The 20,487-nt window shown below is 38.5% G+C and overlaps 1 protein-coding gene across 1 annotated transcript in view; it reads left to right on the plus strand.

Annotated features, from left to right (window-relative positions):
• Window positions 1-20,487, plus strand: part of PRTG (protogenin) — a 156,505-nt gene that overhangs the window by 123,466 nt on the left and 12,552 nt on the right. The window contains exons 12-17 of the mRNA XM_055537885.1: window positions 2,786-2,881; window positions 3,541-3,727; window positions 4,377-4,504; window positions 10,111-10,281; window positions 18,231-18,413; window positions 20,109-20,229. Coding sequence (XP_055393860.1) covers window positions 2,786-2,881; window positions 3,541-3,727; window positions 4,377-4,504; window positions 10,111-10,281; window positions 18,231-18,413; window positions 20,109-20,229 — 886 coding nt within the window. The remainder of the gene's footprint in view (window positions 1-2,785; window positions 2,882-3,540; window positions 3,728-4,376; window positions 4,505-10,110; window positions 10,282-18,230; window positions 18,414-20,108; window positions 20,230-20,487) is intronic.

The raw sequence follows: 20,487 nt of genomic DNA on the forward strand, positions 1-20,487 counted from the left end.
TTCGGGAGAACGTGAGCTGCGTTCGCCAAATGCTGTTTCATCCTTCCTTTTCTATGTCTCGTAACTCCTGGCATAACACATCACACTCAGGAGGCTGTCCTAAAGGTACTCTTCTAATTGAATAGAGACAGGATAAAGCAATATGTTTGAAGAACTTCTGCAGAGAGGTGATTGAGTTGCATTTGTACCCATTCACAGGGAGAATTTGTAATGTGGGTCTCTGGATTCAGTTGACTAATGAATACAGCAATAGGAAGAAAGAAAGAAGAAAACCGATTCAAATTAAGTAGCCACTGATCTGAACAGAAGCCTTTTGAATCTTAGAATTTCAGTGCTGAATATTAGAGATCATTTCAGTGATGAAACTCAAATGTGTTTATGTTTTCTGATAATTATATATAAAATTTGAAAATTTCTGTTTTAAAATGCATTATCAGAAGACATACTTACTGTGACAAAGGCACTTGTATTTGTGTAAATTTAAATGCCCTGTATTTTTGTCATAGAAATATCCACAAGTTCATGGTTCAGCTCTGTGTGACATTGGGCATGCTACTTAACACTTTTGTTTGACAGTTTATAAAATGGGAATAACAAACATATGTCTTACAGTGTTTTGTTTAAAAGATATTCTCTATAGGATGGTGAAATGTTAGTCTTCTTGCCTTTCTATCTAGAAAGTACAGAAATGTTCTAAGTTGTGTAAATTTTTCTTGTGTAATTTAGTCAGAACAGAAATAAAAATTTTATGTTTTAGGATATCCTTTTAATGCATTTAATATTAAATATTAAAATGCATCCATTTCAAAAATATTTATACAAAGTCTTAAATTACATTGGAAAATTTAGTAAACTTCACATCTTGTTTTAGGATTTTAAATGTTTGAATTCAGTGTAGAATTATTTTTATTATATTATTCTAAGGTTTTTTCACCCTACTAAGGATGATTGTTTTCCTTTGTGAAATTCCTATGGATTTATTTATATATGTTATTATTATTTAGATAATTATAATGTAGAAATACATTAGAAATAGACTTGCCATATGACCCAGTGGTCCCTCTTCTGGGTATATATCAAAAGGAAATGAGATCAGTACCTCAAAGAGTTATCTACATCCTCATGTTCTTTGCAGCATTAGTCACAGTAGACAAGCTGTGAAAACAACCTGAATGCCTGTTAGCAGGTAAATAGAAAAAGAAAATGGGGCATACACACACACACACATACACACACACACTGGAATGTTATTCAGCTTTTAAAAAGAAAGAAATCTTACCATTTTCATGACTTAAATGAAATAGAGGACATTATGCTAAATGAAATAAGCCAGAAAGACAAATATGACATGATCTCATTTATATATGGAATCTAAAATACTTAAAACTCTCAGAAGCAGAAAGTGGAATGGTGGTTACCAGGGTTGGGGAAAATGGGGAGATGGCTCGAGTTTCAGTTATGCAGGAAGAGTAAGTTCTGGAGGTCTGATGTACAATACAGCATGGTGATTGTAGTTCTCTATGATGTATACTTGAAATTTACTGAGAGTGTAAATCTTAAATGTTTTTACCACATATATACATACACACACAAATGGTTAAATAGTGAAGTAATGGGTCTATCTGTTATTTCACTAGATTATAGTGATCATTTCACAATGTATACCCATATCAAACATCAAGATTATATACTTTAAATATATATAATATATAAATTTTATTTGTATATTAAACAACTATACCTCAATGAAGATGTGGGGAAGAAAGAATTACATTATTTTTGAATAATGTTTATTTTTGCCTTAAGCAAGTATTATTCTATAGGTGTTATCATAAACACTAACATTTAAATGTATTTATATCATTAAGCTTCATAAATATCTCCTAAAGTATATTTTTTAAAATTTGTAACCACTTAATTCCTCAAAAACCTGAAAAAAATTTTTGTTTAATATGTATGAGAATCCCAGGGCTGGGGGAGCCTGGTGGGCTGCCGTCTATGGTGTCTCACAGAGTCGGACACGACTGAAGCGACTTAGCAGCAGCAGCAGCCTTTTAGTTTCTATATTGTGATAGTTAATAATCTCCAGTAGAGGGAGCTCCAACTCATCTTTCTTGATAAATACAGCTCTCACCTGAAATGTGAATGTGAGGAAAGGGCATAGGATGAAATAAAGTTAACACATGGATATAAACATTTTCAAAGGTACTAAAGAATGACAGCTGTAATTCTTAGGGGGAAAACAATCTCAGTTTGATTTCCATGCTTTTAAGTTAACTACCATCAAATAACTAAACAGAAAACTATGTAGCTTAACCACTTGTAAGGAATCCATCAGTCAGCCCAAGGCTTTTATTTATTTATTTTTTTTTTAACTTTATTTTTTTTTTTTTTAATTTTTTTTTTTTTTAATTTTATTTTATTTTTAAACTTTACATAACTGTATTAGATTTGCCAAATATCAAAATGAATCCGCCACAGGTAAAATCAAGAATCTATGTCTGGTCAGTTGAGGAAGGGAGAAAACAGTGGTGGTAATGTTTTTGTTTGAAGTAAGGTTAAATAAAGTAAAATTTTATTAATTGGTATTATTGTGACTGTCTAGTCACAATAGCAAAGGTGAATTGCTGAGTCATTGTGTAGGACAAGGAGAGAGAAAATTTTCATTTTATTTAGAGCTTTTACTCATTCAGAATATTTTAAAACCAAAATCTAGAAGATCTGTAGAACCCTTGTTCCCATCTAGAAAGCTGGACCTAATTATTACCTGTTGGTTTCTTTACAGACCCGAGAAGAAAGTATCATGTGAGGCTGCTGGGTTACAACAGCATAGAAGATGGCTACCAGGCGGATCAGACAGTTAGCACACCGGGATGCGTGTGTAAGTAAGAGCCGCAGCAGCTTGTTTCACTACGTAAGACTCATACTCTTTTTTTCTCCTCTTCTTTCTTTAAATTTAAGTCTCTTTACTACTTGGATACCTTGATGGTTTTATTACTTTTGTATCTTCCAGGATACTCAACATAGAATTTGGAACCAAGTACATACTCAGTAACTCTTTGAGACTTGTTTAATCATAAGAACCTGTTTTAGTTTTGCATGCAAAAGATCATTAGAAATTAAACTAGGAAAATAACCCTGAATACCTACATATATTTTCTTTTATCTCCTTTAACCTTGAGGCTAATTGTTTTCTTCCAGTTGCTATTCAGTTTTATTGCTACTGAAAGCTGTTTGGTTTTACTGCTACTAAAGAGGATGTCACTCTAGTTTTTAAGTCTACTGCTGGCTTTCTGAATATTTTTGGCTGGTAGCTTGACTCCTCTGTGCTTCTGTTTTGCATTTTAAGTATTGATAATATTTAATTCCTTATCTAACTCATGAAAGAGTCACTCAGGTTTGAACAATGTATCTCTATACCACTGTGAACCTTTGATGGAATGAAGACCTAAAGGGTGGGGTGTTAGGATTTTACCATTTTATGACTTTCTGTATTAAATATTACGCCATGTGGCAAAGTAACATTGTCTTTTTCAATAGCTGTTCGTGACCGCATGGTTCCTCCTCCACCACCACCCCACCATCTCTATGCGAAGGCTAACACCTCATCTTCCATCTTTCTGCATTGGAGGAGGCCTGCATTCACCACTGCACAGATGATTAACTACACCATCCGCTGTAACCCTGTTGGCCTGCAGAATGCTTCTTTGGTTCTGTACCTTCAAACGTATGTAACTTTTATTAATGGTTGTTTTCTTTGCTCTCCTCCCCACTCACACTTCCTTCTTAACCATCTTGAGCCAGCTTGAGCTTCAGCTGTAAGCAGTTGTCTCAGGACCTATTTTATGTATACAGTGGTGGGAGATTTCATCTTTACATATTCAATCTGAGAACCACATTTTTTGAAACTGAATTTTCAAAAATGATTTTTTTTTTGTTTCCCTAGACTCACACAGCAAAATTAGACAAGAAACTATCAATATTAATGACCTTCAATCAGCTAAACTTAGCATTTTTAAAGAAAGAAATGAGACAATTTTCAGATTACATCAAAAAATAAACCTAGTTATTCTGTTTGCTAGGTTATAGTTAGAAACCCATAAAATGCTTTAAAGGAATGATTTGACTTCCAGTATTTCAGAGGAAATCCCTTTGATTTGGGACATATTTATACTCTTAATTTCCTAGTTTCCTCTTGGAGAGGCCGCTTTTAGGCTTATTTCTGTAATATCAAATATAGCATTTTAACAGTCAAATTAGATTCCTAATTTTTTTTAAATGAAAATGAAGAGGTAATAATAACAATAACCTATATTGATTGGAAATACAATCTTTTAGAAACAACATACTAACAATTTTATTGCTACTTATTATAGATCAGAAACTCACATGTTGGTTCAAGGTCTAGAACCAAACACCAAATATGAATTTGCTGTTCGACTGCATGTGGATCAACTTTCCAGTCCCTGGAGCCCTGTTGTCTACCACTCTACACTTCCGGAAGGTAAAGAAAGCAACTCCTTGTGGGTTTTACCTACATATTTGATATGTGTGTGTGTGTGTGTGTGTGTGTGTGTGTCTCACTTTGAAGAAGAATCTACCCTGGTTGCCACTTACCAGTCTACCTGTATATATTTGTGTTGCTTCTTAACTTTTGAAGTTTCTTTTCCTTTATTATAGTAAAAACATTTTTCCTCTCAATGTGTTGCACAAGCAAGTGAACTTAAATTTAGGGTCATTTTAGGGGGTGCTACGTTTTATAAGAACAAGTATACTGTACAAGGCTGCACCCAGGCAATTTAAAATGGAAGTAAGTAAATAATGTATTTAATGATGTTGTTGTTTAGTTGCTAAGTCATGTCCAACTTTTGCGAACCCATGGACTGTAGCCTCCCAGGCTCCTCTGTCCATGGGATTTCCCAGGCAAGAATATTGAAGTGGGTTGCCATTTGCTTCTTCAATTTAATGATATTAGGAGGCCATTTTAGAACCTAATGTGAGTAGTAGCTTGATGCTGTGCATAGTACAGTATACATGATACCTGACTGAGCACCAATTCTGTAGCTTACCTATAGCACTTGCTAAAATGTTTCATGTCTCTAAACCTGCATTTCCTTTTTCTGGAAAAAAAATTTTTTTTTAATTATTTATTTACTTGGCTGCATTTGAGTCTTAGTTGCAGCATGTAGGCTCTTTTCCAGTACACGGGCTCTCTAGTTGTGGTGTGGGCTCCAGAACTCGCAGGCTCTCTAGTTTTGGCATATGGGCTTAGTTGCTCTGCTGCATGTGGGATCTTAGTTCCCTGACCAGGAATCTAACCCACATCTCCTGCATTGCAAAGTGGATTCTTAACCACTGGACCACCAAGGAAGTCCCAGCGTTTCCTTTTTTTAAAAAAATTAACTTTTATTGGGATATAGTTGCTTTACAATGTTGTGTTAGTTCCTATTGTACAGCAAAATGAACCAGCTCTACATATACATATATCCCCTCTTCTTTGGATTTTCTTCTCATTTAGGTCGCCACAGAGCATTGAATAGAGTTCTCTGTGCTACACAGTAGAATCTTACTAGTTACCTATTTTATACATAATTAGTGTATATATGTCAGTCCCAGTCTCCCAATTCATCCTACCCGCTCTTGCTGCTTGGTATCCGTATATTTGTTCTCTACATCTTTATTTCTGCTTTGCAAACAAGTTTATCTGTATTCTTTTTCTAGATTTCACATATAAGCAATGTTATATGATATTTGTTTTTCTGATTTACTTCACACTGTATGACAGTCTTTAGGTCCATCCACATCTCTGCAAATGGCATAATTTCATTCCTCTTTATCTTTGAGTAATATTCCATTGTATATATGTACCACATTGTATATATGTACCATTCTTCGGTCAGTGGACATTTAGACTGCTTCCATGTCCTGGCTATGTAAGTAGTGTTACAGTGAACATTGGGGTGCATGTATTTTTTTTGAATTATGATTTTCTCTGAGTATAAGCCCAAGGGTGAGATTACTGGGTTATATAGTAGTTCTGTTTTTAGGTTTTTTAAGGAACCTCCATACTGTTCTCCATAGTGGCTGTATAATTTACATTTACTACCAACAGTGTACGGAGAAGGCAATGGCACCCCACTCCAGTATTCTTGCCTGGAAAATCCCATGGGCAGAGGAGCCTGGTAGGCTGCAGTCCATGGGGTCGCGAAGAGTCGGACATGACTGAGTGACTTCACTTTCACTCTTCACTTTCATGCATTGGAGAAGGAAATGGCAACCCACTCAGTGATCTTGCCTGGAAAATCCCAGGGACGGTGGAGCCTGATGGGCTGCTGTCTATGGGGTCGCACAGAGTCGGACACGACTGAAGCGACTTAGCAGCAGCAGCAGCACAAACAGTGTAAGAGGGTTCCCTTTTCTCCAAACCCTCTCCAGCATTTATTGTTTGTAGATTTTTTGATCATGGCCATTCTGACTGGTGTAAAGTGATACCTCATTGTAGTTTTGACTTGCATTTCTCTAATAATCAGTAATGTTGAGCATCTTTTCATGTGTTTGTTGGCCATCTGTATATCTTCTTTGGAGAAATGTCTGTTTAGGTCTTTGTTCATTTTTTGATTGGGTTGTCTGTCTTGATATTGAGTTGCATGAGCTGTTTATATATTTTGGAGATTAATCTCTTGTCAGTTCCTTCATTAGCAAGTATTTTCTCTCATTCTAAGTTGTCTTTTCATCTTATGATTTCCTTTGTTGTGGAAAAGCTTTTAAGTTTAATTAGGTCCCATTTGTTTATTTTTGTTTTTATTTTTGTTACTCTAAGAAGCGGGTCAAAAGAGATCTTGCTGTGATTTATGTAAGTGTTCTGCCTATGTTTTTTTTAATATTATTTTTATTTATTTATGTGGCTGTGCCAGGGTCTTAGTTGTGGGATGCGGGATCCAGTTTACCCCACCGGGGATTGAACCCAGGCCCCCTGCATTGGGAGATAGCGTCTTAGTCACTGAACCACCAGGGAAGTCCCTGTCTATGTTTTCTCCTAAGAGTTTTATAGTGTCTGGCCATACATTTAGGTCTTTAGTCCACTTTGAATTTATTTTTGTGTGTGGTGTTAGGGAGTTTTCTAATTTCATTCTTCTACATGTACCGGTTCAGTTTTCCCAGCACCACTTATTGAAGAGACTGCCTTTTCTCCATTGTACATACTTGCCTCCTTTGTCATAGACTAAGTAACCATAGGTGCATGGGTTTATCTCTCGACTTTCTATCCTGTCCCATTGCTCTGTATTTCTATTTTTGTGCCAGTGCCATACTCTTTTTTAAAAATTTTAACTTCTTAGTTTGTACTGGGGTATAGCTGATTAGCAAACAATGTTGTGATAGTTTCAGGTGAAGAGCAAAGGGATTCAACCAAACATATACATATATCCATTCCCCTCCAAACTTCCCTCCCGTCTAGGCTGCCACATAATATTGAACAGAGTTCCATGTGCTATACACTAGGTCCTTGTTGGTTATCCATTTTAAGTATAGCAGTGTAAATAACCCAGCTCCCTAATTTTCCTATCCTAATTTTCCCATCCTTCCCCCGCAGCAACCACAAGTTCATTCTCTAACCCTGTGAATCTTTTTCTGTTCTGTAAGTAAGTTCATTTGTATCATTTCTTTTTAGATTCCATATGTAAGGGATATCATACGATATTTTTCTTTCTCTGTCTGACTGACTTCACTCTGTACGACAGTCTCTAGGTCCATCCATGTTGCTGCAGATGGCGTTACTTCATTCTTTTTAATGGCTGAGTAATATGCCAGGTACCACATCTTCTTTATCCATTCCTCTGTCAATGCACATTTAGGTTGCTTCCATGTCTTGACTATTGTAAACCGTACTACAGTGGACACTGGAGTGCATGTATCCTTTCAGATCATGTTTTCCTCTGGGTATATGTCCAGGAGTGGGATTGCAGGGTCATATGATAGCTCTGTTTTTAGTTTTTTAAGGAACCTCCATACTGTTCTACATAGTGGCTGTACCAATTTACATTCCTAACAACAGGGTGGGAATGTTCCCTTCTCTTCATATCCTCTCCAGCATTTATCGTCTGTGGATTTTTTGATAATAGCCATTTTGACTGGTGTTAGATGATATCTCATTGTAGTTTTGATTTGCATTTCTCTAATAGTTAGCACTGTTGAACATCTTTTCATGTGCCTCTTGGCCACCTGTATGTCTTCTTTGGAGAGATGTTTATTATAAGTCTTCTGCTTATTCATTAATTGGGTTGTTTGTTTTGATGATGTTAAGCATCATGAGCTGTTTATAAACTTTGGAAACTAATCCCTTGTCAGTCACATTATTTGCAAATATTTTCTCCCAGTCTGTGGGCTGTGTTTTGGTTTATTTATTGTTTCCTTTGCTATGCAAAAACTTTTTTGAGTTTAAATAGGTCCCATTTGTTTATTTTTGTATTTATTTCCATTATTCTGGGAGACAGATTGAAAAACATACTGCTCTGATTTATGTCAGAGACTGTTCCGCCTATGTTTTCCTCTAAGAGTTTTACAGTGTCTGGTCTCACATTTCCATCTTTAATTGATTTTGAGTGTATGTTTGTGTATGGTATTAAAGAATTATCTAATTTCATTGTTTACATGTAGCTGTCCAGGTTTCCCAGCACCATTCATTGAGGAGACTGTCTTTCCAAGAATTTGTAGTCTTGCCTCCTTTGTCATAAATTAATTGACCATTTGTGCATGGATTTATTTCCAGGTTTTCTATCCTGTTCCACTGATCTGTATTTCTCTCTCTGTGCCAGTACCATACTGTCTTGATTACTGTAGCTTTGTAGTATAGTCTGAAGTCAGGGAGCCTGATTCCTCCAGTTCTGTTTTTCTTTCTCAAGATTGCTTTGGCTGTTTGGAATCTTTTGTTTTCATACAAATTGTAAAAATTTTTGTTCTAATTCTTTGAAAAATGCCATTGGTAATTTAATAGGGATTATATTGAATCTGTAGATTGCTTTGGGTACTATTATCATTTTCACAATATTGATTCTTCCAATTGAAGAACATGGTGTATCTCTCCGTGCTTTTCCTTTTCTCTAGAATGAGGGTGAATGTGTAGATGATCTCTAAGATCCATTGCAGCTCTTTTTTTAATGATGTTGAGAGAAAACAATGGATATTTATTTAAGTGAGCATTGGGCTGTTTTGCTATGGTTTTGACAATATTCCATATAGACATGTGCTCAAATCCAGCTCTTCACATCTTTAGCTCATAGTGAACATGGGATCAGCTGAAATCCCAAGACTTCCCTACCTTTTGTAGATATAAGGTGTTAGTCTAAAGTCTGTTCTATAAACACACTGATTCACAGCGTTTGGAGAATAACTGAATATTTCAGTCTCAAAAGTATTTTCTTGAGTGGCTTCCTGCTGCTACTGCTGCTGCTAAGTCGCTTCAGTCGTGTCTGACTCTGTACAACCCCATAGACAGCAGCCCACCAGGCTCCACCGTCCCTGGGATTTTCCAGGCAAGAACACTGGAGTGGGTTGCCTTTTCCTTCTCCGATGCATGAAAGTGAAAAGTGAAAGTGAAGTTGCTCAGTCGTGTCTGACTCTTTGCGACCCCATGGACTGCAGCCTACCAGGCTCCTCCGCCCATGGGATTTTCCAGGCAAGAGTACTGGAGCGGGGTGCCATTGCCTTCTCTGGAGTGGCTTCCTAGATCAGGTTAAGTATACATTATATGCATTTTAGTAGTAAGTGTAGAACTGTAAACCTTTCTAGTTGTCAGTGTGGCAAAACAGTATGAAGAGCCCTAAAAATGCTGACAACTTTTGACTCAGCAGTTCCTCATCTACTAGGAATCTACCATGTCCTTTATATTCTTTTTAATGCTTTAAACATAATAAAAATAAAATTAGCCTTGTGGTAAAGAAGAGAAACATCATATTTTGGTGTATCACTAATGGTCTGTGCAAGCTGTGATTTTGAGATGTTTTTATAGCAGCTGCTAGTGTTTCTAACTCTCATCTGTAGCTATCCAGGTATTTGAGTAACTTAGTGACCATTCTTGCCTAATAATACAATATTTTCTGCTTGTGCACACAGCACCAGCAGGCCCACCAGTTGGAGTGAAAGTGACGTTGATAGAGGACGACACTGCTCTGGTTTCATGGAGACCTCCTGATGGGCCAGAGACAGTTGTGACGCGCTATACTATATTGTATGCATCCAGGAAGGCCTGGATTGCAGGGGAGTGGCAGGTCCTCCATCGAGAAGGTAAGTATAACCAGAATTTACCAAAGGGCACGAGAAGTAAGACTATTAATGATAAGGAAACAAAGGGAAAGAGGGATCTCGAGTTCATTTTGAATTTATATTTATGAAGTAACAAATGACTAAGGATTTTGGTTTTATTCTAGGGACATTGGGAAGCCATTGACACACTTTAAGCATGAGCATAATTCATGCTTTAGAAAGCTCACTCTGAGTATTGTGAATAGAAGAGGTTTGGTAGAGGAGAAGTAGGGGTAAGAGTAATGCAAGCAGACTAGAAAATGATTGCTGTGGTCCAAGAAAGAGAGAAGCCTAAATTAGGTGGTGAGGATTGAGATGGAAAGGAGAGAGAGGTTGAAAGACACTGAGGAGGTAAAATTAACAGGACTTGGTAGCTAAAGAGGGAGAGAGAAGATAAGAAAGAAAGAATTGTTACAGATACTACTGTATTTCCTGTGGTTGTGTGTCTTGTACTAGAGTAGCAAACAATGGTAGAAAACCTGGTTTAATGGAGAAGACCTTTGTACAACTACTAAAATGGTCCATGTGCAAATAAATTGACCCATATAAATACCAGACAGTGTCTACTTAAGTACAGGGAAAAGTTGATTAAGGCTTAGGAACATTGAATTTAAATTTTTTCATACCAACTGTATTTTGCCTGAGAAAAAAAATGAATTCTGGAACTCAGTATTCTTATTCATGCTGTTATAGTATGTCCTTTTTAAATTTTTCATTTGGACAAGTCCCACAAGTTTTTGGATGGGTCATCACATAAATATTATAGTTTCATTATTTTGATACTTAAAAATTTTTTAATTCAGATATAGCTCAGCTGGTAAAGAATCTGCCTATAATGTGGGAGACTTGGGAAGATCCCTTGGAGAGGGGAACAGCTACCCACTCCAGTATCCTGGCCTGGAGACTCCCATGGACTGTGTATTCATGGAGTCGCAGAGAGTTGGACACAACTGAGTGACTTTCACTCACTCATAGTTGATTTTGATACTTTCTTAATTCAGACATGCATGCTAGGAAAAGAACAGTTTTCCAAGCAATTAAAAGCTTAAGAAGAATTTTGAGAAGGAAATTTGTTGGCTATCTAACACTTTACAGTGCCAAGTACTTCCACATACATTTTACCTTTTAAGGGGAATATTTACCCAATTAAAAGAATATACTTTAAGATCGCTTATGTGGATTAATTAATATATAACACTTTTGTAACTATAAAACATATACATGGTAACTGTAGCTGCTGCTGCTAAGTCACCACAGTCGTGTCCGACTCTGTGTGACCCCGTAGATGGCAGCCCACCAGGCCCTGCCGTCCCTGGGATTCTCCAGGCAAGAACACTAGAGTGGTTTGCCATTTCCTCCTCCAATGCATGAAAGTGAAAAGTGAAAGTGAAGTCGCTCAGTCGTGTCTGACTCTTAACGACCCCAGGGACTGCAGCCTACCAGGCTCCTCCATCCATGGGATTTTCTAGGCAAGAGTACTGGAGCGGGGTGCCATTGCCTTCTCCGGGTAACTGTAGCTAGTAGTTGTATATTCATACACTAAGCACGTGCCCCAATAAGTAATGATTTCCTAGTTACTGAACAGCCTGGAAAGTAATAAGTACCTGCTAACAATACAGTTTTGTATTTTATCCATTGCTGCTGCTGCTGCTAAGTCACTTCAGTTGTGTCCGACTCTGTGCGACCCCATAGACGGCGGCCCACCAGGCTCCCCCGTCCCTGGGATTTTCCAGGCAGGAACACTGGAGTGGGTTGCCATTTCCTTCTCCAGTGCATGAAAGTGAAAAGTGAAAGTGAAGTCGCTCAGTCGTGTCTGACTCTTCGAGACCCCATGGTCTGCAGCCCACCAGGCTCCTCCACCCATGGGATTTTCCAGGCAAGAGTACTGGAGTGGGGTGCCATTGCCTTCTCCAGTTATCTATTGCTAAATAGCACACCACTCTAAAATTCAGCCATTTGATTTTCTCACACTCTGGGAGTCAGCAGTTAAGCCTGGGATCAGCTGGGCAGTTCTTGTGTTGGTCTCTCCTGAGGTCACTCATGAGGCTCTAACCATCTCAGAGTTTCAACAGAGTGCGGGTAACATAAAAAACATGAAGAGATTTCCAAAATCAGGGAGCAAGGGAGTAGGATGTTCCATGTACAAAGAATCAGACCTCTGCCTGATTCACATTTGCTAACATCCCACTGGCAGGCAAGCCCATACTTAGCTTAGTGTGGGTAGAGACTGCCCACAGGTATGGAGAGATAGAGGCGTAATTTGTGCAGGACTCTTCATCCTACAGCTGGCTACCATATTCTTAAAATACATAATTCAGTTTTCATAAATTAATTCCAAAATCATCTCTTGACACATTTGTCCAAGTGACTAACTTGAGGTAATAAGTGTTATTTGTAAGTACTAATAGAAGAATTTTAATCTCATGAGCACATACTTCCTTTACCTTTTTGTATGTACCTACCTGAAAAGAAACAGTACTTTGTTTTGGTACTTTGTATTGCATTCATTTGACAGTTTCAGACAAGGCTCAGAAAGCAGTATTTTTGCCTCACTGATGGCCCAATAACCATCAATGGATTGTAATTGGAGGTTTTTACTTCTTCTAACTATATAATAGTGCATGGAGAGGAGAGAATCCATTTTTGCCATAATGCTGCTTCTGTAATTTTAAGAAACGTTACCAGTGAAAAACTTTTTTGTTAAATGTAGGGAACCTTTTTCATAGCTAATGCTAGTAATTTGTAGTGAACAAAAAAACAGTATAAGTAAAATGTAATTGAGGTTTTTTTTTCAGAGAGAAAAATACAAAGAGTTTGAGTTGCCTACTTCTAAACAAAAAGCAAAGAATATAACATGGCATTTACAGAAAAAGAAAGCAAAGTAGTCTTGTAGTACCCAATTATGGCAACTTTGGGAAAAGGTAATGGTGTAGAAAAATATGGGGGGAAAAGGGAAGAATATCAGTATCTCTTTCATATATACCTGTTAATCATCTTATACATATTATGTTTTTACACATTTATGTGTAATTCACATGTTTATTACCAAGTAGAACAAGTTTTTTTCGTTAGTCAAACATTTAAAAAGTGTTCCTGGTGACCATATATTTGTGGCTAAAATGGGATGTGGTAAAATGGTGTAGAATAAATGCAGGGTGAAAGTATGCTTGTGTGTAATGTAAAGTGAGTCAGAAATGACAGCCTTCACCTTCCTGATATGTGGTAGATTAGCACAGAGTACTCAGTTATTTTAAAATCTACAAGGCACTGTAAGAAATCATTCTCAACTATCTACTACAGCAGTTTCTTCATAGATTAGTTTCCCAAGATGATAAAGATACCTTGCTTCCAAAATAAAAGTTCCATAACTAAATAAGTTTGAGAAACATTATGTACTATTTCCTATTAAGAAGAATTCTTTTCCTTCAATAAAGGAGTTCATCTAACAATATTTACTGAATAAATTGGACTACTGATATTAAGAACCTATTGAATTGTTAAATATTGAGGGATTGCTATGTGTCAGGGTCTCTTCTAGGCATTGGCAGTACCACAATGAACAGAACAATGGCCCTTTCTTATTAGAGCGTACGTGTCAGATAACAAACAGATGTGTTCAGGTAGTGTCATAAGTGCTATGAAGAAAGCTACAGTAATGGAAAGAACAAAGCGATGCAGTTGGTGAGTAAGTTCTTTTGAAAGAAATGGCATCTGAGCACAGCCATATGGATATCTGGGGGAAGTGCAGAGACCCTGAGATAGAGGTGTGCTTGACATTTTAGAGGAACAACAAGGAGGCCAGGGAGGCTAGAATGAAGGGAAGCATAGGAAGTGGGAAATGAGATGGGGAGGTAGCCAAGAGAAGATCTTGTAGGCAGACTTTTTGGACCATAGACTTTTTCTAAGAGGGATGGAAGACATTGATATCATTGACATTTTGAAAGGATTTCTTTGTCAGCCTCCTAACAGCCCACCTGAAAAATTGACTCTAGAGAGGTAAGAGTTGAAATTGGGAGACCATTTAATACTCAGGTGTCCGTGTGAGAGTTAGTAGGGGTTTGCATGCTAAGTTGCTTCAGTCGTGTCTGACTCTTTGCAACCCTATGGACTGTAGCCTGCCAGGCTCCTCTCTCCATGGGATTCTCCAGGCAAGAATACTGGAGTAAGTTGCCATGCCCGCCTCCAGGGGATCTTCCCAACCCAGGGATCGAACCCATGTCTTTTATGTCTCCTGCATTGTCAGGCAAGTTCACAGTGATATTAGGAAGGAAGGTAGTAAGAAGCTATTAGAACATAATTTGAAAGAACGGTCTCCTCAATTTGCCACAGGTTGATGTGGTGTGTAAGTAAAAAAAGAGAAACAAAGTTGATGGAGGAAATCACAGGTTTAGTTTTGAGCATAGTACATTGGAGATGCCTGTTAGATGTAAGAGAGGTTGGGTGAGCAGTGAGAGTTAAGTTCATAGGAGAGGTATGGACTAGGGATATAACTTAGAAGTCATCTGTATGGAGATGATGTTAAGACTCTGGAATTGAAAAAAATCACTTAGTGTTGACAGAAGAGAGAAAGGTATGAGATTGCATTCTGAGGCTTTTCTTCATCCACAAAATCTTACCCTTTGCTTTTATATTTTAAATGAACATTCCTTTAATAACAAATGGCTCATATTCTAATGTAAGTTCAATTGGTATTTACTGAGAGTTATCGTGAACAAAGCATCATGCTAGCCATCTTCAATTGTGCAAATGTGAAAAAAGTTTTCTGTCCTCCAGAAAGGAAAGAGGGAATACCAGAGGTGAGGAAAAAGACTTCCTTTCATTGATCATATACATTTGTGTCAGACGCTTGTCCATGGTAGTTTATTTAATCCTGGACTGCAAGGAGATCCAAACAGTCCATTCTAAAGGCGATCAGCCCTGAGTGTTCTTTGGAAGGAATGATGCTAAAGCTGAAACTCCAGTACTTTGGCCACCTTCATGTGAAGAGTTGACTCATTGGAAAAGACTCTGATGCTGGGAGGGATTGGGGGCAAGAGGAGAAGGGGACAACAGAGGATGAGATGGCTGGATGGCATCACTGACTTGATGGACATGAGTCTGAGTGAACTCCGGGAGTTGGTGATGGACAGGGAGGCCTGGCGTGCTGAGATTCATGGGGTTGCAAAGAGTCGGACATGACTGAGTGACTGAACTGAACTGAACTGATAGTAATTATATTAGGTGGGAATTATTGCCCCCATGAGGAAAGTATAGTTCAGTGACATGTCCCAAGTTGCAAATTACTTAGTTGGTAACATGCCAGGATTTGATCAACATTGATCCAGCGCTGAGCCCATTACTCTGTCTGGTTTGTGAAGCTCCTAGTCGAGTTAAAGATTCAGATGCATATAAAAGGCTAGAGATTGAAATAATCATGCCAACTAGAATTGAGACTGTTTGCTGAAAGAATACAGGGACAGTCAGATTACTTTAGTACTTGGGCTTGACTGTGCTCATAAGGAAGACTTTCTGTGGAAGAAAGGGGAACATGTGTACACACTTACACACATAGCTCATCCGCTTGCAATGTTTAAATTAAGTGAATTTTAATTTCAGGTAGTGATTGGTTTTGCCAAACGCTCTCTAAAATTAAATGTATGATAATGATAAATTGGAAGCAATTTACTTATATGTCTATCTGTGAAGAAATTGAAATTTTCTTCCTCCTAGCTAATTGTAACATGTCCCGAACATTGTTGTTTTTTAATTCACCTGCCTAAGAATATTAACAGTGGAAAGACTCTTCCTGGTTCTAAATAGAGGTTGGTTTGTTTATTCAACAGTTGTGTGCTCAAATAGCTCACACTCTCTCCAGGCCAAGTTGAAACCAGAGCACAGGAAAACAAACCACCTTTAGCTCCTCAAATTTCCACTTGGTACAGCTGCCTCCCTCCATGTGACCTGCAGAGGCAGCCTCTGAATCATGACCTCAGCTCTAAGATCAGGCGCATTTCACTTGCATAATGAAATATACTACTGTAGCAAGTGCACTAGAGGAGCCAGCTCTGAGCTGGTGTTGAGTGAGGACTACCAGCAGTTGTAAGCTCTCTAAAACTATTTTAAGGGTGCCCTGCATCACAAAAAATGAGAAGAAAGCACCATAAGGAAGCTAGGTTTCCCTGTGAATATCCACCCACCAATGTAGTGCAGGAATAGCTTCCTGGCTGAATTTCTCTTATATCTGTTTTCTTAACATTAGGGCTAGTTCCTAAGGTGAGAGCCCCTTTGTAAGAAAATACTTAAATGCCATGGCAGGACAAGAGCAGAAAGACCCCTCAAGAAATAGGAGTGCCCAGATAGGAATCCTCGGAGAAGGCAATGGCACCCCACTCCAGTACTCTTGCCTGGAAAATCCCATGGATGGAGGAGCCTGGTAGGCTGCAGTCCATAGGGTCGCTGAGGGTCGGACACAACTGAGCGACTTCACTTTCACTTTTCACTTTCATGTATTGGAGAAGGCAATGGCAGCCCACTCCAGTGTTCTTGCCTGGAGAATCCTAGGGACGGGGGAGCCTGGTGGGCTGCTATCTATGGGGTCGCACAGAGTCGGACATGACTGAAGTGACTCAGCAGCAGATAGGAATCCTTGGCAGTCATGCCATCAGAGGAGATACCCTTCAATACCAAAGATTATATATAAATTCAAATGATAACTACTTATGGAGAAAAGTAGATGCCAGCCATGTTGCTAGTGGTAATTTTGATAGTTAATCTGGGGTTAATCTAGTTAATCTAGATCTTCAACCCTCTGAGGTTCCTATATAGCTTTGGCATTTTCTGACCTGTTTATATTCAAGAAATCTGAAAAAACAATGAGGACGATGAAAAGCATATTCATAGTTACAGAAATAATTGTGTTTCTAATTTAAGAAATAAGAAAAAATCATCTATCACAGTTGCTGTAAGTGGTTTAAACATTTCATAAAGGAAACAAAAAGACAGCTCTCATCCATTTCCTGGCAGTCCAGTGGTTAGGTCTCGGTGCTGTCACTGCCGTGGCCCAGCATCAATCAGTAGTCATGGAATTAAGATTCAGCCAGCCACAGGTGTGGCCAAAAAAGAAAAAACCAAGAAGTCTCACATTGGATTTTTTTTAAAGTGGATGTTTATATTTTTGACTGTGCCGGGTGTTAGTTGCAGCACGCAGGATCTTGGTGGCATCATGCAGCATCTTCCATTGCACTGCTCGGACTCTCTAGTTGTGAAACTCAGGCTCCAGAGCGGACAGGCTTCAGTAGTTGTGGTGGCTCAGTTGCTCTGTGGCATGTGGGGATCTTAGTTCCCCAACCAGAGATGGAACCATATCCCCTCCATTGCAAGGCAGATTCTTAACCACTGGACCGCCAAGGAGGTCCCTCACATTGGATTTTAAAAATCTAATTGTGGAATCTGAATTTTTTGTGTCATTTTCTCTTTACCTATGTTTGAAATGTTCCATAATATGTTTTCAATGCTATTTATATCCATACCTGTGTAGAGAGTAAAACATAATATATATATATGTTTATTTATATTTTTTAGCAAAAAAAAAAGTGCTCCTTTTAAAATTACAAACAAAAATATATGCAGCTTTTACAAGCTACTCTTAAAATTACAGTGAAGGATTATATATGGGCACAGTGTTAAATGAAAACTCTAAGATATAAAAATACGTGTAGTAGATATGTACTCACACATGTATGGTACACACATACACACACACACAAATACACCAAAATGTTAACAATTGGAGATTGTTATTTTATTTATATGTATTTTTATTTTACAGGTGTTCTACAATAAATGTGGTGCTTTTATAATCAGAAAAATACTTTAAAAATAAAGGATCATGAATGTGTGAAAGAGTGAATAAAAGATACAGTTTATTTAATTTGTAATTGATGTATTTATAGGAGCAATAACCATGGCTCTGCTGGAAAACCTGGTGGCAGGAAATATATACATTGTCAAGATATCTGCATCCAATGAGGTAGGAGAAGGACCCTTTTCAAATTCTGTGGAGCTGGCAGTTCTTCCAAAGGAAACTCCTGAGTCAAATCAGAGGCCCAAGCGTTTAGATTCTGCTGATGCCAAAGGTCTGTATGCTGCCATAATCACTGATTTTCCTAAAGAAAATACCCGTGTTTTTTTCTAGCTCCCCTGTGCTTTATTTCTGCTCCTACTTTGGCCATGTCCCTGAACCCACACTCAGCTCCTTGAATTGTTGCTTGTGAGGTTCACATGATGTGAAGCTGCATGGCTCTGTCTGCACTCCTACATGGAGACACACTTAGCTCGGAATTTCCTGCAGTTTTCGGATCACTGTGTCCCAGTAACTTCTCCTTCCACCTGTGCACCCACCAAAACAGATGAACCATACTACCCGTGAAGTCCTGGGAGTAGGCGTCCAGGGAGGTCCATGGAAATAAACAGCAGCGGTAGTTGCAGTGTTCAAGCGAAGGGAGCATGATTTTCATCAAGAGTTTTCACCACACACACACACACACACGCGCGCGCGTGCGCACACACACACAAACCAACAACAAACAACTTTTCCAGAGAGAAAGTTGTTTCTCTCCAGAAAATAGTTGGAAAAAATATCTTTAAAGAGCCATTGTCGCTCCAGTCAGGGCATCGTCGTTCTGTTTTGAAGGAAACTGGGGCCCCTGTGGGAGAATGCAATGGCACCCCACTCCAGTACTCTTGCCTGGAAAATCCCATGGACGGAGGAGCCTGGTAGGCTGCAGTCCATGGGGTTGCAAAGAGTCAGACACAACTGAACGACTTCACTTTTACTTTTCACTTTCATGCACTGGAGAAGGAAATGGCAACCCACTCCAGTGTTCTTGCCTGGAGAATCCCAGGGACGGCAGAACCTGGTGGGCTGCAATCTATGGGGTCGCACAGAGTCGGACACGACTGAAGTGACTTAGCAGCAGCAGCAGGGGCCCCTGTGACTAGATGCTTCCTTTTCTTCCTCCCTGGGGAGGTGTGCCTGTGTGGTGATGCGGGGTGTGGCAGGGACGGCTTTAATGGAGGAAATACCAACTGAACTGGGCATGATTAAGGGCACTTAGTTCTTCAGAGAATAGCCATTCAGTACTGTGTATGTCTTAAGGGGAACACTGGGGAGGAGAGAGAGAGAGAGAAAGGAAGGGCAGTCAGATTTAAGCTCAGGAAGGAGGTAGCCATAGTAGCTGCCATATCATCGGGGAAAGCCGAGGGCAAGGCTCATATGTGCTGTCAGATACCTTGCTAGTCAAAGTGTCCAGGGACCAGCAGCGTAACTATCTCCCAGGAACTTGTCAGACATGCAGGATTGCATATGGGCTTTACCCTAGACCTCGTGAATCAGAATCTGCATTTTAACATATCCTTTAGTGATTTTTGTGCACATTAAAGTTTGAGAAGCACTGTTATATGAAAATACATAATGAAAACTTATCTTCAATATACAGATCTGCTTTTAAGGTAATATGACATGAAAGGTATCTTTGGCCCATCAGTGAACATCTTTGCCATGTGCCTTTTAGCATTATAAATTTTGAACTGATGTTCATATTTGATATAATATCTAGAACTCATATTTAGAATCTTCAATATGAGAAGATAAGCCAATTTTAAGTTCCCTGATAAAAGAGTAATACATCTTTTTTGCTTAGACACGGATACTGTCAAAAGTTTTCCTATGAAAGGAAGACAAATTATTGAAAAGGTAATATCTAAGAATTATGATATATGGGGTCACTTATTTTTTTGATTGATTCTGATACATGTACTTCCCCTTCTAGTTTATTCAGGCTATTACCATCTGGACCAAAAATCAATGACTGGCATTGCTGTAGGTGTTGGCATAGCCTTGACCTGCATCCTCATCTGTGGTCTCATCTTGATATACCGGAGTAAAGCCAGGTGTGTTTCCATTGCTAGAGATGTTGAGGTGATTAACATTTACATTACAGTAACCACAGAAACAAAATCAAGTGCCTGTTAGAGGAACTGGGATTTTCGCACTTAAAAATGAATGTTTTATTACTTGAGTTCTTGCAGCTAGAGAGATGTGCTTACTTTGGAAGATTATTCTCTCACCATTTGAAAAAAATTGCTGTGCCAACAAAATATTCTTAAATGAAGACCTAGTTTCTTCATTTTCTTGGTATTTTGAGAAAC

Source organism: Bubalus kerabau, chromosome 10 (genome assembly GCF_029407905.1).
Source record: "Bubalus kerabau isolate K-KA32 ecotype Philippines breed swamp buffalo chromosome 10, PCC_UOA_SB_1v2, whole genome shotgun sequence".
Lineage (NCBI taxonomy): Eukaryota > Metazoa > Chordata > Mammalia > Artiodactyla > Bovidae > Bubalus > Bubalus kerabau.